The sequence below is a fragment of the Centruroides vittatus genome, unplaced genomic scaffold (assembly GCF_030686945.1).
Source record: "Centruroides vittatus isolate TY-2023 unplaced genomic scaffold, ASM3068694v2 contig_364, whole genome shotgun sequence".
Taxonomy (NCBI): Eukaryota; Metazoa; Arthropoda; class Arachnida; order Scorpiones; family Buthidae; genus Centruroides; species Centruroides vittatus.
In genome coordinates this window covers 1,834,554-1,854,393 of record NW_027122188.1, presented here as the reverse complement: position 1 = coordinate 1,854,393, position 19,840 = coordinate 1,834,554, and the positions used below count along the sequence as shown (strand labels likewise).

General features: G+C 27.8%; 1 protein-coding gene across 4 annotated transcripts in view; it reads right to left on the bottom strand.

Moving 5' to 3' along the window:
- LOC136975091 (transcriptional regulator ATRX homolog) overlaps positions 1–19,840 on the bottom strand; it is a 123,587-nt gene that overhangs the window by 68,160 nt on the left and 35,587 nt on the right. For all 4 annotated transcript variants that reach the window (XM_067270089.1, XM_067270090.1, XM_067270091.1 and 1 more), the window contains exons 5-9: positions 17,608–19,540; positions 13,884–14,008; positions 12,915–13,005; positions 9,208–9,442; positions 4,614–4,818 (exon numbers count right to left, since the gene is read on the bottom strand). In XM_067270089.1, coding sequence (XP_067126190.1) covers positions 4,614–4,818; positions 9,208–9,442; positions 12,915–13,005; positions 13,884–14,008; positions 17,608–19,540 — 2,589 coding nt within the window. The remainder of the gene's footprint in view (positions 1–4,613; positions 4,819–9,207; positions 9,443–12,914; positions 13,006–13,883; positions 14,009–17,607; positions 19,541–19,840) is intronic.

The following is a 19,840-nucleotide window of genomic DNA, read 5'->3' as shown; positions in this document are numbered from 1 at the left end:
ATATGTAAAAAACTAGCAGGGGCTTAAACGTAATAATAGAGCATATGATAAACTTTACAATTTTTGAAATGCTTAAATGGTGAAACTCATACATAAAGATATTAAACTAAAACTTTTATTTAATGTCTTTAAGAAATCTATCTGATAATCTTTTTTTTATTAAATATTATAAACTTAATATTTTAATTTTTGATCTTATTTCTACAAAATCATCTAAACTATTTGATCTAGTTTGATTATGCAAAATTTGACAGTATGAAGAACAAATTTTTCAAAGCTTTTGAAAATATTTTTATTTAAACAATGCTTAATTTTGATCTTTGGAAGTAAGACAGAGTTATTATAAGAAACTTATTATACAGCAAAACAGCTGATTACATAAACTTTATTATGTAAAAAGAATGTGCATTTGGGCTATTTTCCCCTCATCAGTCCTTATTATATATATCTGATAAAACTATAAAATAAATTATGGTAATTTACAACTATTTATTATCTTACACACACATAAAGCTCATAAAAAAACTAGATTACCTGAAATGATATATTTATTGAAGACAGTTGGAGTAACAAAAATTTATTTAAAAAATAGAATAAAAGAAGTAAAACTAAAATAAAATAAAAAAATAGAAATTAAATAATACAATAACTTTAAATTACTATTGAAATGTGATAAAACAATATACCTGTAAAACTTAAGTTAAAACTTGTTAAAAATTGGTAAAAAAAACAAATCACTGGAAACTATTAAAATAACATATGTAATATATTTCAATGCACATTTATCAGAGAGACTGTCATACAGTACATTGAATTAATAAAATTTTGGGTAAGAAGAGTCCATTTTAATATGCTCTTCTTTTCCTCATCCCTAAATTTTATAATATTTTATTTTCCAGGTAAAATGAAAGCTCCTGGCAAAACTAATCTGGAACAGAGAACAGTCACTGATTTTGAACAAAATGTATATCTTGCACATTTGAATTTTGTTAAAATTTGTGATCCAAAGATACTTTATGAGCAGCTAGATAACATACATTTTCCATTACATGTAACAGTGTTTTTGAAATAAAAATCAGGTTGTACAAAAATGTGAGAACCCAGACTTTAATAAAAATCTTTTTTCAATTTCATCATACCCATTTTGACAACTAATGTTGTACCTGAGTGCCTTACTTCTGTCGTGCTGTCTCAGAGTCTCCATCCAGAATCTGATTGCTTATACACATAGCCACTTGTGTAATCTACTTCCGAACAATATAAACTGACCGTCTCAGCTTCCATGTTGAATGATACACAATGGTGTCAATCTGATGATGCATGCCACACAGTCATGCTTGCAAATGCCTTACTAATTGAGAAAGGATATTCCATACCACAGATAATGAGCTTGCAGGAGGTACTAATTACTAAAAACAACTATTTTTGTTTTAATGGTAACATTTATTTACAAAAGCAGGGAGTGCCAAAGGACTAACATTTCTTAATTAGATGTTGTTCTCATGACTAAATTAGTCATGAGAACCACAAAGTTTAGAGTTTTTACATTCCCACTTACCATATGGTATCCTCTTCTCTATTTGTGGTATGTCAATGATGTATTTCTGGCACGGGAGAGTTCTGATGAAGAGTTGCTAGGCTTTATTCAATCTTTGTCTTCCATTTTTCAGACTACTATGCTTACAGAGGAACAGAAGAATGTAAGGATTACCTTTTTGGATTTGCTTGTTCATAGCTCTCCATGAGCTTTTCTTTCGGTGTTTTATAAATTTGATACACCATCTTATATCATCCCTTCTATGGCTTCCAACCTCTCTGGTACTAAAATTTGGCTATTACAGCCCCATACACAGGGTTTTCTTATATCCTTCCATCCAATTGCTTGTAAACAAGGAACTTTCATTAAATTAGAGGTCTTCAAGATTGGATATTTCCAGCCAAGTTTATCCATTTGGTCAACCAACTCCAAAGCATGTTGTTTCTGCAAACCACCTTGTATCTTAAGAGGGAAATGGTTTTTGTGACACCCACCATTCCTTATCTGAATCTGGACTTATTGCTTATATGCTGGATTTTAAAAAAACATGGTTATATATTGCCACTAGCTCCCCAGCCAACATTAAGCAGGATTCTTTGAAATAAAACTTTGTTCTACACTTTAATAAAAATATTTTTATCTAATATCATTTAATATTTTAAATAACATCATGTAATAAATCAATTATTTGTAGGAATGTATTTTCACTAAGAAAAACTTTTCATTCAGATATAGACAGATTTCATTATTTAGTCATCACTAGTTTTAAAATCAAATTTGAAATAGTTAAATCTACCAAAACTCAAATAATTCTACCTTTAAAAATATATTTTTCTTAATTGATGTCATCAAATACATTTCTCTATATTATCTTGGTAACATAATAGTTATGTTTAATTATAATTATTATTTATTGTTAATTTCGTTATCCTAAATTGCAGAAAGTTATTTGTTATACATTGACCGTTATCTCAACACTTTCTATCTTAGCTGTTCTACAAAAATAGATTGATAATAGGAGGATAAACATATCATAACTAACATTCTTAATTTAAAACAAAAGTTTATAAGAATTTAATAATAAAATGATTTTCTATTAGTTTACAATCTGTAAATTTTATATAGATCAATAGTTAATGGTGTATATAAAATGATTGTGTAGTTGACAAAATGTGCTTTATTTGAATAGTTAGGAATTTTTATTCAGTTAGATATTTTTTCCTTCAGTCAGGCTAATATTAACAGAGATTAATCATATTGTGTAGACCTGTTTTACTATGATTAATAACTGAAAAAAGTCTTATACTGACTACTAGTTAAAGTTTTTTTCTTTTATGAACTGTGACAGAAGTGTTTAGTCTGTAATTTGTTGATGCTAGACTTATAGTATAGTATAAAAAGAAGCTACTGTGAGATTCTGAATTTTTTTAGATAAAACAGGGGTGGCCAACATATGGCCCACATAATGGGTTTATCCAGCCCGCAATTAATTTTTCAAAATTAGCTACTTAACTTCAAATAATTGGTGGACTGGATTTGCAATACTTCTTCGTGTTTAAAAAAAATTTCATTGTAGAGATTTACAACTTTTGCATTTGTCTGTTATAAATTTACACTATTTGAAGAACGAAAGACCCCACACTCACTGAAATTCATCTGCCATTCTGCCATGTCACTCTGTTTATGCTGATGTGTGACGCACAGCGCTGCCTGCCTGTCAACCTTTTTTTTTGTTTTTTTTTTTTGCTCACACGTTTCTTTGCATTGTAAAATGACATTGCGTCAGGAACTTCGGTTGTTTAACATGATTTAGTTTTAATATTTCGTCTGGCCCGTGAAAGAATTTTTCTTTCCATTCCGGCCCGAGGGCAAAAACTTTTCGCCACCTGAGATAAAATATTCTAGAAAATTAAAAGAAAATCTTTTAAAATAAAATATAATAATTCAAAATTTTTATCAAAGCTACACATCAAAGAGAACAAGGAACAAATGTTTCCTGTGTTGACAGTCAGTTCCTGAGAGAGGTCTTTATCTCCCATGACTAAACCAAAAAGACTCATCATGACACCCAGTCAGATGATCTTAATTCTTAATCTCTATTGGAGAAGAAAAATAGTATAAATACAGGATACGCACCAAACTCCACACACAGCACATCATCCAGTATCCTCTTATTATGAATTGTGTGTCATACTAACTGCGATGGAACTTCCGCCAAAGAAATTGATTCGCGTAAGTCAAATTATTACAGAGGTAATATAATATCGTTTGTAAGCTCTCTCTCTTATCACCCATATTAGAGATTATTATATTGTTAACGCTCTCTAAGTTAGATAGAATATTTAGTTATTTTATTTGTAATTTCTTTTACTTTATGTTATTAAAATTTTGTTGTTTACTTGTTCAGTTAGTTGTCGTTGTGCACCACAACTCCTATCTCTTACTCACGTATCTCCCCACATGTCATCCTTTTAATGATAGAAATTTATAAATCATGAGTTAAACCATGATTAGAAATAATAGTTTAACTTGTGTCTGCATCCTGATATGATTGGGATATTACAATCTTGATCATCAATAAGCTCGATAAAGCCATCCTAGAACATCGAGGTCGAATCTTACCAATTTCATGCTGAGTAAGCAGTCACCCGGTATCACCCCATGACCCTCCACTTATCTCACACTACAATGATATAGTATATTAATTTAATAATTATTTAAATTTAATCAGATTTTTTAAATTAATAAACAAGCTTCTGATAATGTATCAATATAAAATTATGCATTTATCAGAATGTAATTCAATTTATAACTATGATAATTTTTCATTATTTGTTTTTTAAGTTTGAAATACGTGTTAAGTAATTGATTGATTCTTGAAAATTGAAAGTTGAATAATAATGTTAAAAAATTCCAACTGAAGCAATAAGCAATTATATATTTCCAAAAACATAAAGACCTGAATTGCTCAGTAATAATTTACTTATTGATTTAATAATCCAAAATATCATAGCTAAGTAAAACATAGTATAATAAAAATAAAAAAAATACATTAAAATCTTTAAAATTGACAAACCTCTGAAATAATTTGAACATCGTCATCACTGTTATCTTCAGATGACTGTGACATCTGTTTTATTCGTCTCCTTTTTTTCATTTGTTTATTATAACTTCTCGTTTGACTTTTCTTCTCTGAAGACACATCTGAATCACTGTCAGTACTACTTTCTTTTCTTTCTATTTCATCATCAGATGATATTAATTTTCTTTTAACTTGCTTTCTACAACAGAAATATTTGTATATTTATCACAAAAGACTACACACACTACACATTCATACATACATAGAGTGGTCTCAAATTATGAGAGAGTTACCTTCTATGCAACTTGTGTATTTTAAATTTTGTACAATTTAAACACAAATTTTGCCATTCAAATGTAAATGTCATACTTGTATTCTGCAAGTATGCAAGTACTTTAATACTACTATAAAAATGAATAATGAAACATGCTATAGTAATACAAAGTTTCAACACATAACATTTAAAATAAATAAAGTTTTCCTGAAAAAAAATTCATTCTTGAAAGGTTCTTGAAAACAAAGTATAAACTGAAAACAGAATTAGTAGTTGAAAATAAAAAGCCAATTCCAATTCAAACAGATAAAAATAGATAACTGTATTAACTTTAGCTCAGCAGATCTAAAGCCTTGGTACACTATGTGATTTCCAGCCACACAGGTGACTGCAACCGCAACATCTGTTCCCGTTAACTAGTAATCCCTCCTCGAAAACCGGCGCAACTGCAACCACAACTAGAAACAAAAAGTTTGTTCTACTCACAATGATTGCAAATGCGCATCCAATCAGAAAATGTCGTTGTGCCATGTCATACTTTGTGTTGTATATCTGTCAACATATCTTGATTATAACATTTGTATTAACTCAGTTTCAGTACATTTAAATGCTATATTTGATATAAATCAAATCTGAATTTATAAAAGTTATTGTTAGATTTATTTTAAAAAGTTTGATTACTTTTAATAATATACACTTGAATAAAATAACTGCTTAATAAAAAAATATATTGATTATAAATGAATTAAATCATTCAAGCTTTCCTCTAAACAACACTTACCCTCAAATATTCACTTTTATAAGATTGATAAATAGCATCCAAAACTTCCGGGATAATGACTGATATCAAATTATGGGCCACTCTAAATTGATATACCAAACTATGAAACGTTTTGCCTAAATTATATATAAGTATTCATATTCATACGAATATATCCACTATAACCTTTGGCATCTGAAAGCCTTAATTCATTCATCAGCTGGTGAAAGCAAGATTGTTTAGCCTGTTGATTTTCATTTCGCCAAGGTTTAACCCAGCATGAACGTTTTTTCTTATTTTTCTCTTTGTATATTCCTGCCAGCTCTAACAAAATTATCGCCTTTTTTTCTTTTATTCATTCCAGAAAAAGAATTGCTTGCCATTTTAATAAAAAAAATGGCTAAAATTCTGTAAATAATCTGAAGTGAAACGTAAAATGTCGGTAAACTCATGAAAGTAGACAAAAGCAAGCTACTGTAATTTTATTGGTTTATTATAGGGTCACAAGTTCCAAGTTGCAACGTCAACGAACAATGTGTGACCACGAGAAGACACGCGAGACTTGCACTTGTTGCAGTTGCAGTCGCCTGCGCGGCTGGAAATCGCATAGTGTGACCAGGGCTTAAGTTGCAAGTTTTAGTTTGTTAATAAAAGTCTTACTGTAAATTACAAATACAAGTTGGACAAAGAAAATTCTGTATTAACTCATGAATGATCATGTGGAATCTTCTCTGATGCCAACACATAAAGAGAATAATTTAACTATTCAAAACCTCATTGCAATAAGTTTTCAAATGGTTTGTATCACCTGAACACCGTGTTTTATGTAAATGTTACAATAAAAGGCAAAAAACATAACTGTACTAAGCACATAATTTTCAATTGTAAACATATTTCAAAACATATGTAATTTGAAACTTCTGTGTGCATATGTATATAAGTAATTTAATTTCTGGTAATTTTGTATATTTTAAATAATGTAAGTTTATGTTTGAAGATTTTACACATACAGGCAATACATATACAATATTACAAGATAATAGCCAAGTAATGTAAGCCACTGTGTTTAAAAACCAATAAACATTAAGTGTTTTTGACTGTATAAAACATGTTCTGTATGTTCAAATGAAATATCTGTTTTTAGAACACTGGAATTCAAATGTTTAAACCATTTAAGATCTGATGATGGAATGACAAATCTTCTGAAAATGTCTTATTAACAAAATCTGTGTATGCTTAATTCCTATTATAATCACATGGAGCAGTCTTATCCTCCAAACTACTTGCTTTTAAATTTCTTTACTTTTTTGTTTTAATTAATGAATCAATTAGCTATTTCATTATTTGTAAAAAATAAGTAATAAAATATATCTAGATAAAAACTAAGAGTTATAAATCAAGAATTGTTAAGCATTTAGAGTTACAATAGTATTGTTTTCACAAAAAGCAATACTCATGTATTATTAATTATTTGCTACATTTTCTCTTCCTACAAAGTTACTATCTAGAATGACAGTTCAAACAAGTCAATGGTAAGTAAAATTAATCTTACAATATTTTAATGTTTATACATATAATGTAATTAAACATGAAATCAGAAAACTAATTCCACTTACTTAATACTATAAATGGAAAAACATTTTACAGATCAATAAAAATAATAAAATTTCAATAACTCCAATGATTATGGTATATACCAGAGGTCAGCAACCTATGGCAAACACAGCACACAAGACAATTTTCAGTGTCATGTATTCACTGATTAAATAGAAATGTAGTAAAACTTATGTTTTAATTATTAATTACACATTTAATTTGAAATCATATTTCAGGGTAGGCATGGTATATTAAAAATGAATCTCTTGCTTGTATATTTATATTACAGTTCATGCATTTACACTCCATGTCCCCAGCTAGGATAGATGTACCAGTTTTGGCCAGAAAACAAATTTAACTTAAAAATATAATCACAAATAAAACAAACTTTTATTGTTAACTGTGTGAACAGTTAACAATAAAAGTTTGTTTCATTGGACAGATTTGAATATGTGGTGATTATATTTTTCTGGCCAGAACTGGTACACTGGCCAAAACTGGTACATCTACCCTACATGTTGTGCATGCACTTCACATGTAAGAACATAATTCAATTAAAATTTCACTTCAAAATTATATATTTTTGAAGTCCATTATAACTGGACCAATTTTTGTAATAAACATAAAAAAATTGGGAGAATCATGTCAGCACCTGGAATAACACTATAACTTAGGTTTGGCACAACACTACTGAAAGGTTGCCAACCCCTGGTATATACACCTTTAAAATATCAGATAAAATAATTATAAGCTTTCGTAACAAAAAATTTCAAATCAAATCCTAACTGCTAAACATATAATTGGAACTTTCAGTCATAGTCAAAAACAACTGAATGGATTTGGAGTCAGAGACAGTAATAAACATGTACAGTACAGTACTAATTCTAACCAAATATTATATTCTTTACTGTTTTAATGGTTTACCATTATTAATACATCCTGAACTTTTATGAAAGAGTTAAAGAGTTAAAAAATAAAAACTAGAGTAAAATATTTAAAAAATTAAAAGCCGAAGTTGGAGTTAGAATTAGCAGTTGTATGTACTGACTTCACAGCCCAGATATAATTACTACATCAAGCATCATTTTTCAGAGAGCAAATAAAAAATTATTTAAGATATATAACATGATCTCACATACATAAAATATTCATCAGATTACAGATTTCTTTCACTGTGACAGTAAACTTGTCAGAAAAATTATTTTCCACATCAGATATTCAAAACATCCATAATATTCTTAAATAAAATTCTGACAAAAATGTTTTCTTTCATTAACATACTATTAAATACTAATTACAAAAATACTTTAGAATTAAAATATTTTATATGTAATGACAATGTCAATTATTTTTATAAATTAACTACAACCATATTTTAAGATATTTAAGTTAATATAAAATTAAATTTTGGGTAATAAAATACTTTAAATACAGTAGAGAGTCGAAAATCGGCACCCTGGTAATCGGAATCGCCCGATAATCGGCACGATTTTCAGTCGGACTGTGTCGTGCTGAATCAAACGTTTTTGATACTAAATTTACTTCTAAAGTATAATTTTCATGTTTTTATATTCTTCAATATATTTATTTTGTTTGTACAAAATAAAGAAATAATTTTTAACAATACGATAGCCTCGATTATTATTATAAAAATTTTCGTTAGGCTTAAAATCGACGAAAATTCAACGCGAAGCGACACACAACGGAGAAAAATTCAACAGGAAGCGACACGCAACGAAGAAAAATTTGAACATCGGACAGGTTAATATATTTTTTCGTACATAGACCGTAATCGGAACAAATCCCTAATCTGAACAACCCCAGTCCCCAATTGATGCCGATTTTCGACTCTAGTGTATATTAATGAAACTATAAATATGATTTTAGTAGTAATCATTTATAAATATAATTTTATTAACCTTCATAAAAAATACTTTTTTAAATTTTGTAATAATTACCTTTTTCCACCTGTATCTGATGTTTTCGAAGTTTTACTGTCATCTTCTGAAAGGGGAATGGCAAGTAACTTGTGATAGGTCCGTTTAATTTTTTTTGCTAGAAATTCATCAATTGAATCATCACTATCAAAATCATTTCTTTTTTCTTCTGGTTTAAAATCTTCATCGGACTCGTGCTCATTTATATCATCATCATTTTCTTCTTTCTTAAAAATATTATCACTGCCATTTGAAGCTAAAAATAAATCATTAAAAAATATATTTCTTATTTTCAATAAAATGAAGTGACTAATTTCAATAATATTTTACATGTGTGTTACTGGAAAGTTCAAAGTAACAACAAACCTAAGTCGGCTTAGGCAATGTGCAATTTATCACAGTTGTTTCAGGCAAATGTCTTTTCAAGCAAAAACACTTCATTTTATATTTTTCCTGAAATGTGATCAGGCAATATGTATAGGTCTGCCAAATGCATACAAAATATTTTCAGAAACAACCAAATAAATATACAAATTACATCTATTAGAACTTCTTTAAAATCTTCATTCTTACACATTTTATAATCTTTGAGAAAAAAGAAGAATCTTATGATAAATTTGGCATGCTAACCTGTCTGGGCAAAATTCTTCAGTAGGGATTTTTCACACTATCACTTGCTAAAATTAAATATGTCTACTCTAATAACCTTAAACAGCTTCGCAAAGTATAATTAGCCACAAACGTTTTCGGTAACCTAGGACCTTCTTCAGGTGGGATCTGAGTAGAGAGTGACCCTTCGTTCTAAGCTCCCGTTACGAATGCATTCCAACCCCCCACTACAGATGTGTACTATAAACAAGCATCGCCGTGCATGCGTTGGCGGCTATAACGCCGAGTCGTACATTGCTTGCCACGTCTTCGAAAGTTGCTTTTCATCTCTAAAGTTGATAGAAAGGCCCAGGCGATCCGCTTTAAAGATTTCCAGTGCCTCCAAATACTTAAGGTGGTGTACCTGCCTGGTTCTCCGTATCAAGGTCGCTTGCTGCAGCCCAGGCATAATGCCGTTTTCACCGGCATGTATAGCCAAGGCAATATTGCTCTTTTTCTTCTTGATATCTGTTTTATGCTCTCGAATGCATTGTCCGAGGGATCTTTTCGTGGAACCGATATACACCAGATCCCTATTGAATCTATCATCCTGGAGTGGAATTCTATATATACCCGGCGCCCTTTCAACATCCACTGGATCTTTCCCGTTCCTAAGCAGGGTGAAAACATCTGGTTTATGCTTGTAGGCTATTTCTGTATTAGTATATGCTCCAATCTCACGGTATAAGGAGTGCAGATGTCGTTCGTATGTAATAATAATAGTTATTATTATTACTGGAGAATGGATATAATATTTATTGTATCTGTAGTCTTTTTTTGCACAGGCTTCATGCCATATATATTTTTTCTGTAACTATATCTTGACTGTAGTCTGGCATAACAGTAGACAAAGGTATTAATTCAGTAGAATGCATTTTCCCAATACCATAATAATAAATGCACTATAAATGCTAAAATATTTACTGTTAACATAATCATTGTTGATTTTACTAAGAAGGCTGTACACAGACACTACAATATTCAATGACACAGGTTTGAAAGTTGATTACTTAGCTCCTACTCATCGTAGAGAATTAACGTAAGCTAAAATAAAAAGTTGATTTCTAAATAGTTCTCTGAAAGTACAGTACATAGCAAAGGGATATTACTAGAAATTATCAGTTTTTCAACATATAAGTTCATGTAAGAGTAATTAATAATATCAATTAAAGCATGGATTGGCATAGAGAATGAATGGGAGAGAACTGTAGACAAGGCATATGTAAGTATCCACTGCTTTATAAAAGTTTGCTTTTACAAAAGACCTATATTAGCACCTGTGTTTACTAACTGAAAGAAATCTAATGATAATTTTTGTTTTTATCAAAGAAGATGTAAAGTAAAAATAAAAGTTAATGTTTGTTTTGCACAAAGCCGTTTTAGAGACGTTATGCATCCAAGCAACAAATAGTGCAAAGAATGTCCAATCTTCTCCTATAGGAACTACACTGACCATCAAGTTGTCATAGCTTTGAACTGTGTCTGTGAGTATCTGTGATTTATGTCAAATTATTTTGTGCATACATTAACATAAATAAAATGGAAAGCCTATTGCTTGAGTGGATTAATGGGGGTACAAATATGATGTTTTGTCTTTACTAAAGTGGATCTTATCTTACTCTACTTAAATAAATCAGCTAGTCTTTTTAATAAGCTGACAAAAAGAATGAATAATAATGATGAAAGTATTGTGAAACTGGAAATTAAATGTAGCCTGGATAGTTTGATTAGTTTTTGTGATGAGAGCAATTTCATAGCTTAAAGGCTACTTACTGGAAGATACTTCTGGTGTTGTTTCATTAACTACACTGTACTTATATTTCCACTTTATATAAGCTGTATACTTATCATATTATTCCTGCTTTTACTATATGTTAGTATTATTTTAGGTTCTATGTGTTATTTGATATGGTTTAGTAAGTTAATTTTGAATCTGAAAATACTCAAAAATTTTTCCCATACCATTTAATGGTAATTGCTTCTTCACTTTATGCCATTTTGGCTCATGAAAGATTTCACAGGAACACACTATTTTGGATAGCAGAGGAAACATGTATATGGTTTGAGAAAAAATTACTATGGTATATGAATATGTTTGCAGTGCACAAAATACTTTCCATCTTTCTTTAAAGATACTCTTGGTAAGTTTAAACAAAGAAAAAGCTGTTTGATGAGTTTGTAACTGCAAGTTAAAATTGATACATAACCCACATCATTGCATAATCCTAACCATTTTCAACATAATCCATGTGTTATCTGCAGAAAACTGTGGTAATCAAAATTTTGAATGCTAGTTATTTTAATTTAAATTTACAAAGCATTAAACAGATCCAAATTTAGAATATTCATTTTATCTCATTTTATAGTAATCATTATTTCAATTGATTATATCTGTAATTAATATCAAATATTTAGTATCTTACTGAGAACTACTGAATTATAGTTTAAACTAATTAAGTCAATAATCTGATAGTTTTATACCAATAGGTAGGCTTGTAGCCATCTGATGTTAATTTCAATTATTACAATAACGTTTTAAAAATTTCAGAAAAATATTTTTTTTTATCTTCACGACTAGGTGCATTAATAGACAAAAGTCATTTTTACATCATCTTTATTCTGGATCTTCTATAGGCCGATAGCGTTTCGGGCAAAGGCCTCCTCTGTCAGCTGCACAATAAAACACATTATAAATTTCTTACATTACAATGTTTTATCATGATACGTTTACGACATACCATGACTTGCGGGATTTTCCTCAGGTGGTGTTGACACATTCCGTTTTAAAAAAATTACTTATTTACAGGTACAAATTGTTTAAAATACCATTGCAGTTTAAAATATATCTACAATTTTAAATTATTATTACAGTGAAGGCTTCATGGTTTAACACTGAACATCAACCAGGGTATACTCTTGAATATAGGGTATAGTCAAGAGTATATTCAACATTCTACATGACTTGCATGTCAGGTGGAATAACATAGTATATTAATGTACTACTAATTATATTAATACTACATAATATTTTTAAACAATATTAACATAATTTAAATATAACTATTATTATTTATACTTACATTTATCACTATCATCATTACTACTTGATAATGTATCTTTCAAAAGCATTTCTTTTGCCACTTCATTTTGTGATTTTGTCACATTATTGAGCTGCAAAATAATTTTAAAAATTTGGTATTAAAGTTATGTCTGACTTTGTTAAAGTTATGTTTGAATGGTTATATGCATGTGTTATATACCAGGTGATCAAATAAAAATGTGTTCACAAGACAGAATGATAAGTTTGACAATAGTGTTTGCTGGCTTTGCTTGTTATTGCTACATACTTAATGTTTATTGCTGCTACATATTACAAAAAACGTTTTAAATCTTAAACATTTATTTACTAAGAATACAAAAAATAGCAGTAAAAATGATAAATAAATCATAAACAATTCTACTACATAAGACTGAAATTTTTTAATAAAAGTAACTTATGAACAGAACTATTAAAACAATCAAGTCTCTTGAATTAAACACTCTAAAGATTTTGTAGAACTCATTTCTAAACATGCTTGAATGTTGAAGTCTTTTCTCAAATAACTTTTTATTTGTGATCGTTTTTTGTTACACATATTTCATAAACTGTCAACTTATTGAAAAATTAGTAAACAAATCTTTGTAAGCATAAATGATTCAGGATATTTTTATATAAACTACTCGCCTTAATTATCATAACTTTTCTTTTTATTGTAACTTTCTATGAAAATCTATGATCTGTAATAAAAGCACTTATCACAACATTTAATTTTAATAATAATAATGCATTTTGCAGTCAGTGATGGGTGAATCAACCAGACAACTCTAGTTTGTAATATTGTTGAACTCTTCACTCTACTTCTTTCTCAGGTAACCTTTTCATTTGATCACACTGTATATACAGTATGTATTACGCATGTATTTATTATGTATGTATGTATTACATATCAAAACCTTCATTATAACTTAAGTTTAAAAATTTATAGCAAGTTTTACAAGATTCATTTTACCTTTAACTTTTCTTCTTCAAAAATATCTGTTGATTTTTTTAATAATTGTTCATCAGAATCAAACTCTGAGTCTGAAGAAATTATTTCTTTAGATTTTATCTTCTGTGTATTCTTTTTTGATATTTCTGAAACAAATATATAAAATTTTATTCATTATCATTTTGAAATACATGAATTTTTGATGTTCATAAATCAACCAAATATATATGTTAAAAAATAATATTTAAAGTGCATCTAATTCTAGCATTTATATGCAAAAAAAAAAAAAAATCAAGCTTGTAGAGAAAAATTACAAACCAAACTGATTATTGTTTACAAGAAACTAATTATACATCTTAAGTTATTTTTTTTAAATAAAGAATTAAATTACACCTTATCAAATAATGTAAAATGTTCTATTTTAATACTTCTCAAAAAATTATAATTTTATCTCCAGAACTACAAACTTACTACACTTAAATACATACTAAATGTAAATTAAAAAATGAAACAAAATAAAATTTTCAAAACATTCTAAATTAAAATTATGTTGAAATCTATGTTTAATTTAGAATGTTTTGAAATGTTTGTTATGTTAAAAGATATAAAACAAACGAAAAAGGTCTTAAAAATTATATTATTAATAATAATAAACTTTTAATAATTTAAAAACAAATTTAATGAATAAAAATTAAGCTTTATCCAGATAATGTAAAATCTATCTATCATTGCATGAATAGAGAGAGAGATAGATGTTTCTCTTCTATGGGAATGAGCATTTTGTTTTTAAGCCTTTATGTGCATAGTGGAGACAGGATAATGTTGCCAGATCTGGCAATTCATCACCAAATTTCAAGAAAATTGGCAATAGGACAACAATTTTTTGAATCTGATAATTTTTCATGCCTATGATAAAAACACTTGTAAATTCTAATATTACATTATATTAATAAATATAATTGAAGACAAACATGAAAATAGGTTCTTTATTATTGGAATCACTGACTACACTTGTACTAAATAATTCTTTAAATTCCATAAGCCCGCATTTGCAGGTGTATAAGAAATCTATCAGTGATTCAAATGACCCGAGAACTAGAATTTTAATTTTATTTATTCTGGATTATTTCATGAATTATTAGGTGCATTTTGGGCCAACTTTTATTTTATCAGCCCTCTCATCAGTAACTAAAATAGTTCTTACAGAGAACCATTGCTCTTATTGCTTTTGCTGATATTTAAAAACTTTTTGTACATCATTGTGTTCCTTTACAATTGAAGGTTATCGGTTTTTAATAATTTGCAAAAAGATCATTAAAAATTTATACATACATATATATTTATTTATTTATTTAGTATACTACTTATACTTTATATATTTTATATAATATATATTATATAAAAGTAAAAATTTTTTAAAGTTGTGTTCTTTCTCTCATTAAAAAATTTTTTGTTCAATATTCCATTCTACAAAAAATTTATTGCCTGATGATGATGATGATGATAATGCACCACTGAAAGTACTTGTGTACATATTTTATTTTTACTAAAGAGTTTAATGCCAAATACATTTGTCTTTGTATTACTTATGTAATTTGGCACCAAGTGTGTGTTCAGTTTTTGATATAGATTTTATTATACATCTTTAATTCTAATAATTTCCAGAATTCTAAATCATCCTTTAGTGAAATCAGTGTCTTGTATCAAATTAACAAAAGGTCCACCAGCCAAGTTTCTTATGAAATTGTCAAATCTATGCAGCATTGCAACTTATAGCCATTGTATATCACCAGCTGTAACAAAATATTTACAAAAATTCAATATACAGTATACATGTAGATATTCCTTATAAGAAAGTTATCCATAATAAGATAGTTGAGTAAGTATCTGTTTAATTAAATTTATATATACAAGTTTTAGCAAGCAATTAAAAATAAAAGGACTTACAGACCATGACTAAAGCCCTGCGTATAACAAAGGATACCTGTAGTTCAAACTCTATTTTTTAGAAATGGAATTTCAATTTATGACCTTAGACCTATGCATTATTACAGCTGAATTAAGATAACTCATTTAACAATGAACTTTTAGCAGCTAATTACATCATAAACATGCAAAACTACTACATTTTACATATATATATGAAAATGTATATTTGTATTTTTTATACACAAGAATCAAAAATGAAATTTCAGGTTCTACAAAGTACTGTACATGTGAACATTAAATTATCATTTTTAACTTCAAAAAATTCTTATGAAGCTTGTTTATTTTACTACAAAATACAGTAAATATAATGTCATTTTATTTATTTCAGGTCCTTTATTTTTAATTGAATTAATATTTATTTTTTTAAAATTAAAAACAACATTATAATTAAATAATAATTATATTCAAAACTTGTTGTTTAAATTTCGCCTTCTCATTATATTCATATGCACATTACAAAATAATAATTGATATTTTCTTACAAATCTGATCCTATTTTATCACTTCATATATATTGTACAGAAATTAAATAAATATTCTTTGTTTAAATTGAAGCATTTAACTTCAACATATTAATGTATGAAAATAGATATATAAAATTTTATGTATATTCTTAGGTTTTAATAATCTATGATATCTTTAGTTGCATCATCTGTCTACTTTTTATCAACTTTCACTCTTTGATAAAGAGATTTCTTTTTATCAATCTGTAAATGTTATTAGTACCATTATTTTCTATCATTCAATCAAATTAGTGAAATCATAAAAATTCAATTTATTTCAAATACCATACTGTCTGTCAGAAGCCCACTGGGTTTAAACATTTTCCAAAACATTGACTTCTATTAAAATCATTATTTACTGTATATTAACTTTCCAGTTTTTAAAGTAACACTCTATAAGAAGACACATCAAATCTTGATTTTGATTTTAAAAAATTACTGCAAATTTAGTCCCCACTGTTACTATGGATGTAAGTAAATCTATAATACATTTAAGCTAATGTTTCAAAGAAATTGCAGTGATGGTTAGAAAAAAGGTAATTACCAATATTTGAAAAATTTTGTTAGACTGCATTATTTACTCTATCGAAATACCAATTTCTCATTAACAAAAATATGATACCATAACAGAGAAGGGACCACTATTAAGACAATTTTAACAAACAAAAAACACAAATGTGCTGCTAACAGGAATAATGAAATTTCAATTTAAAAATTTCTAATTACATTTAATTGTATACACAAATATAAAATTTCAATGTTTAACAAAGATAAATATACTTTACTTCTGTTATTCATCCGTCGTTCACTCCAGTTGACAGTCCACAATTTCACAAACAAATTACTTTGCTTAAAAATTTCTGTTAAATGTTTCTAATTATAAATCTAATTAGTGAAGATATGTTTTAAAAAAATTTGTTTTATAGTGTGCACTCTAATAAAGCATAATGTAATAAACTTCAATCAATCTCTTATACAAATCTGAGCCACCGTTTATGCAAAACAAATTGTTGGCTGATAGACAAGAATTTCAAAATAGGTACTAAATTTGTTTTAAGAATAAACTTATTATTATATTAATATACAGTATACTATATTATTTATGAATATATAAAGCTATATTAATGTTTTCTACTTAATAGTCAATTAGTAGCAAATTAATTAACATACAAAAAATCTTTTTAAGATTTTAAAAGAATAAATAGAATTAAATAACTTTCAAATTACTTTTTATGCTTAAAATTAATTCTTACCATTTTCGTCAATATTTTCATCATTATTAATTCCATTATCTAAATTTGTGACGTTTTCAGATTCCTTATCATCATCATCATCATCATCAGAAATTAGGCTTTTCCTCTTTGTAGTTAAAGTAGAGAGCGTTGCAAGGCGGTCTATTTCTTTATCTAAACTGTTATCAGTTATCTTGTCTTTTTTATTTTTCTCTGAATTTTTTTCAGGTTTTTCCAATTTTTGTTCATCCATTGGAAGGTCTTCAATTGTATCATCTAAAGTTCTATCATCCACTTTCTCAATTCTTACTTTCACATCCATTTGAAGTTTATCATCTTTATGATCAGAATATTCTGACTTAGATTCTTCAGAAGTATTTGAATCATCAGAATCAGATTGGGTAGTTGAAACTTCAGTTGTGGAATCACTATTAAAATGATCTTTATTTAATGAAATTGCTTCTGGAAGACTAAATGGTTCTGTTTCACTGTCAGATGAATCATCAGCCAGTAACTTTTCTTTAATCTTTTCATTTTCAATTTTTAGTTTTTCTTGTTTAGACAAATTTTCATCATTTTTTTCTTTTTGAACATTTTGTTCAGAGTCAATGGAACTATTTGATTCTGTAAGTAATAAATTTGTAATATTTTCTTGTGGGGATAAAATACTTCGATCAGCATTATTATGATCATCAATGCCATCATTCTCGTCACAAGAAGTGTGTGATAAATCCCTATCAATTTTATCAGAACTTACATCACTAATATTCTCTACATCTTTTTCATCATCATTTTTTGTAAATTCTGACCTTTCTTCAGGAATATCTGTATCATTTTTACTTTTTACAATTTCTATATTATTTTCAGAATTAAATTCATTATTAATTTTTGAAATATTTTCTGATGATGAAATCAATTCTGTTACATTAAAAGCATCATTATTTAAATTACTACATTCATCTGTTAAAATTTCATCTTCATTTTGAAAGTCTCTATTTTTTTTTTTAATATAAACTGACAAATCTTGAGAATTGTTGGTTTTATTATTTAAACTAGAAGTGAATGATTTCAACTCATGAATATCAGTTAGAAGATTTTGTGATAATTCAGTACATTCACTTTTTCTTTTTGCATCATCATCTAATTTTTCTGCATTCTCTTCAACTTCACTGGTCTCACCTGAAGTATCAGAATGAAATTCATTACTTTTTAACGAATAATCATCATCGTTTTCATCATCTTTAGAATGTTTCTCATCACTGGATTCAGAACTGTTACTATTATCAGAGTATGAATTTTCAAAACCATTTTCTTCGGTTATTCTTCTTGAAACAGTCGATTCTGTTTTTTGTACATCTGTTTCTATTTTAACCTGTCTGTGAGAATTTACTGAATTTCTACCTTTAATAAAAGGACTCTGTTTTCCTACAACATTTCTTAATTGTTTTATGTATTTATTTAAAATTCGATCTAGCACTTTGTTACACTGAATTACTGATTCTGGTTTTTCCTTATCTATATTAGTTTTTAATAACTGAACTTGTTCTTTTAAACTTTCAGCAATGTCAGTAACATCCTCAATCCTTTGTTGTACCCACGTACCTTTCTCAGAATCTGAAAAATCATTTATACAAATCACTTTATCATTAAGTTTGTTAGATAATTTTGGACTTCTCTTGCGTGACATTCTCTGACTGTAATCCAATATCATGGAACAATATGATACTAAGCCATTAAGTTTTTGAGAATTACACATGTAACAATGCCATTTCATAGCATCCTGGATACAACTCACTTCTCCACGTCCAAAATTACGCCTAATACAATTATAACAAAATGCATTTAAACAGTAATCACAAGCAATAAGTTTTCCACCTTGAGCACACCATCGGCAATATATATCACCAGTTTCATCTTGAGAAAATTCACCACTATCATAAAATTCAAAGCATTCCTGAAAATAAAAATTATACTTTTAAAATCATCCTTATTAATACAGGTAAAATTATTATTGATATTTGAATATTTTATTAACAATACTATCAGATGATAAATATTACAGAACGGATCTCATAGCAGCTTTAATTTCTTTCTTCATTTTCTCAAATTCTAGACCATCAACAAGAAAATTAAGATAACTGAATAAATAAGTTTTGTTCTTCAGATGACTGAAATGATGAAAAAACTTCATAACAGAATTATCAATAAAAAAAATTTTCCTTAATGTTCATTAGCATTACTAAACAAAACTAAT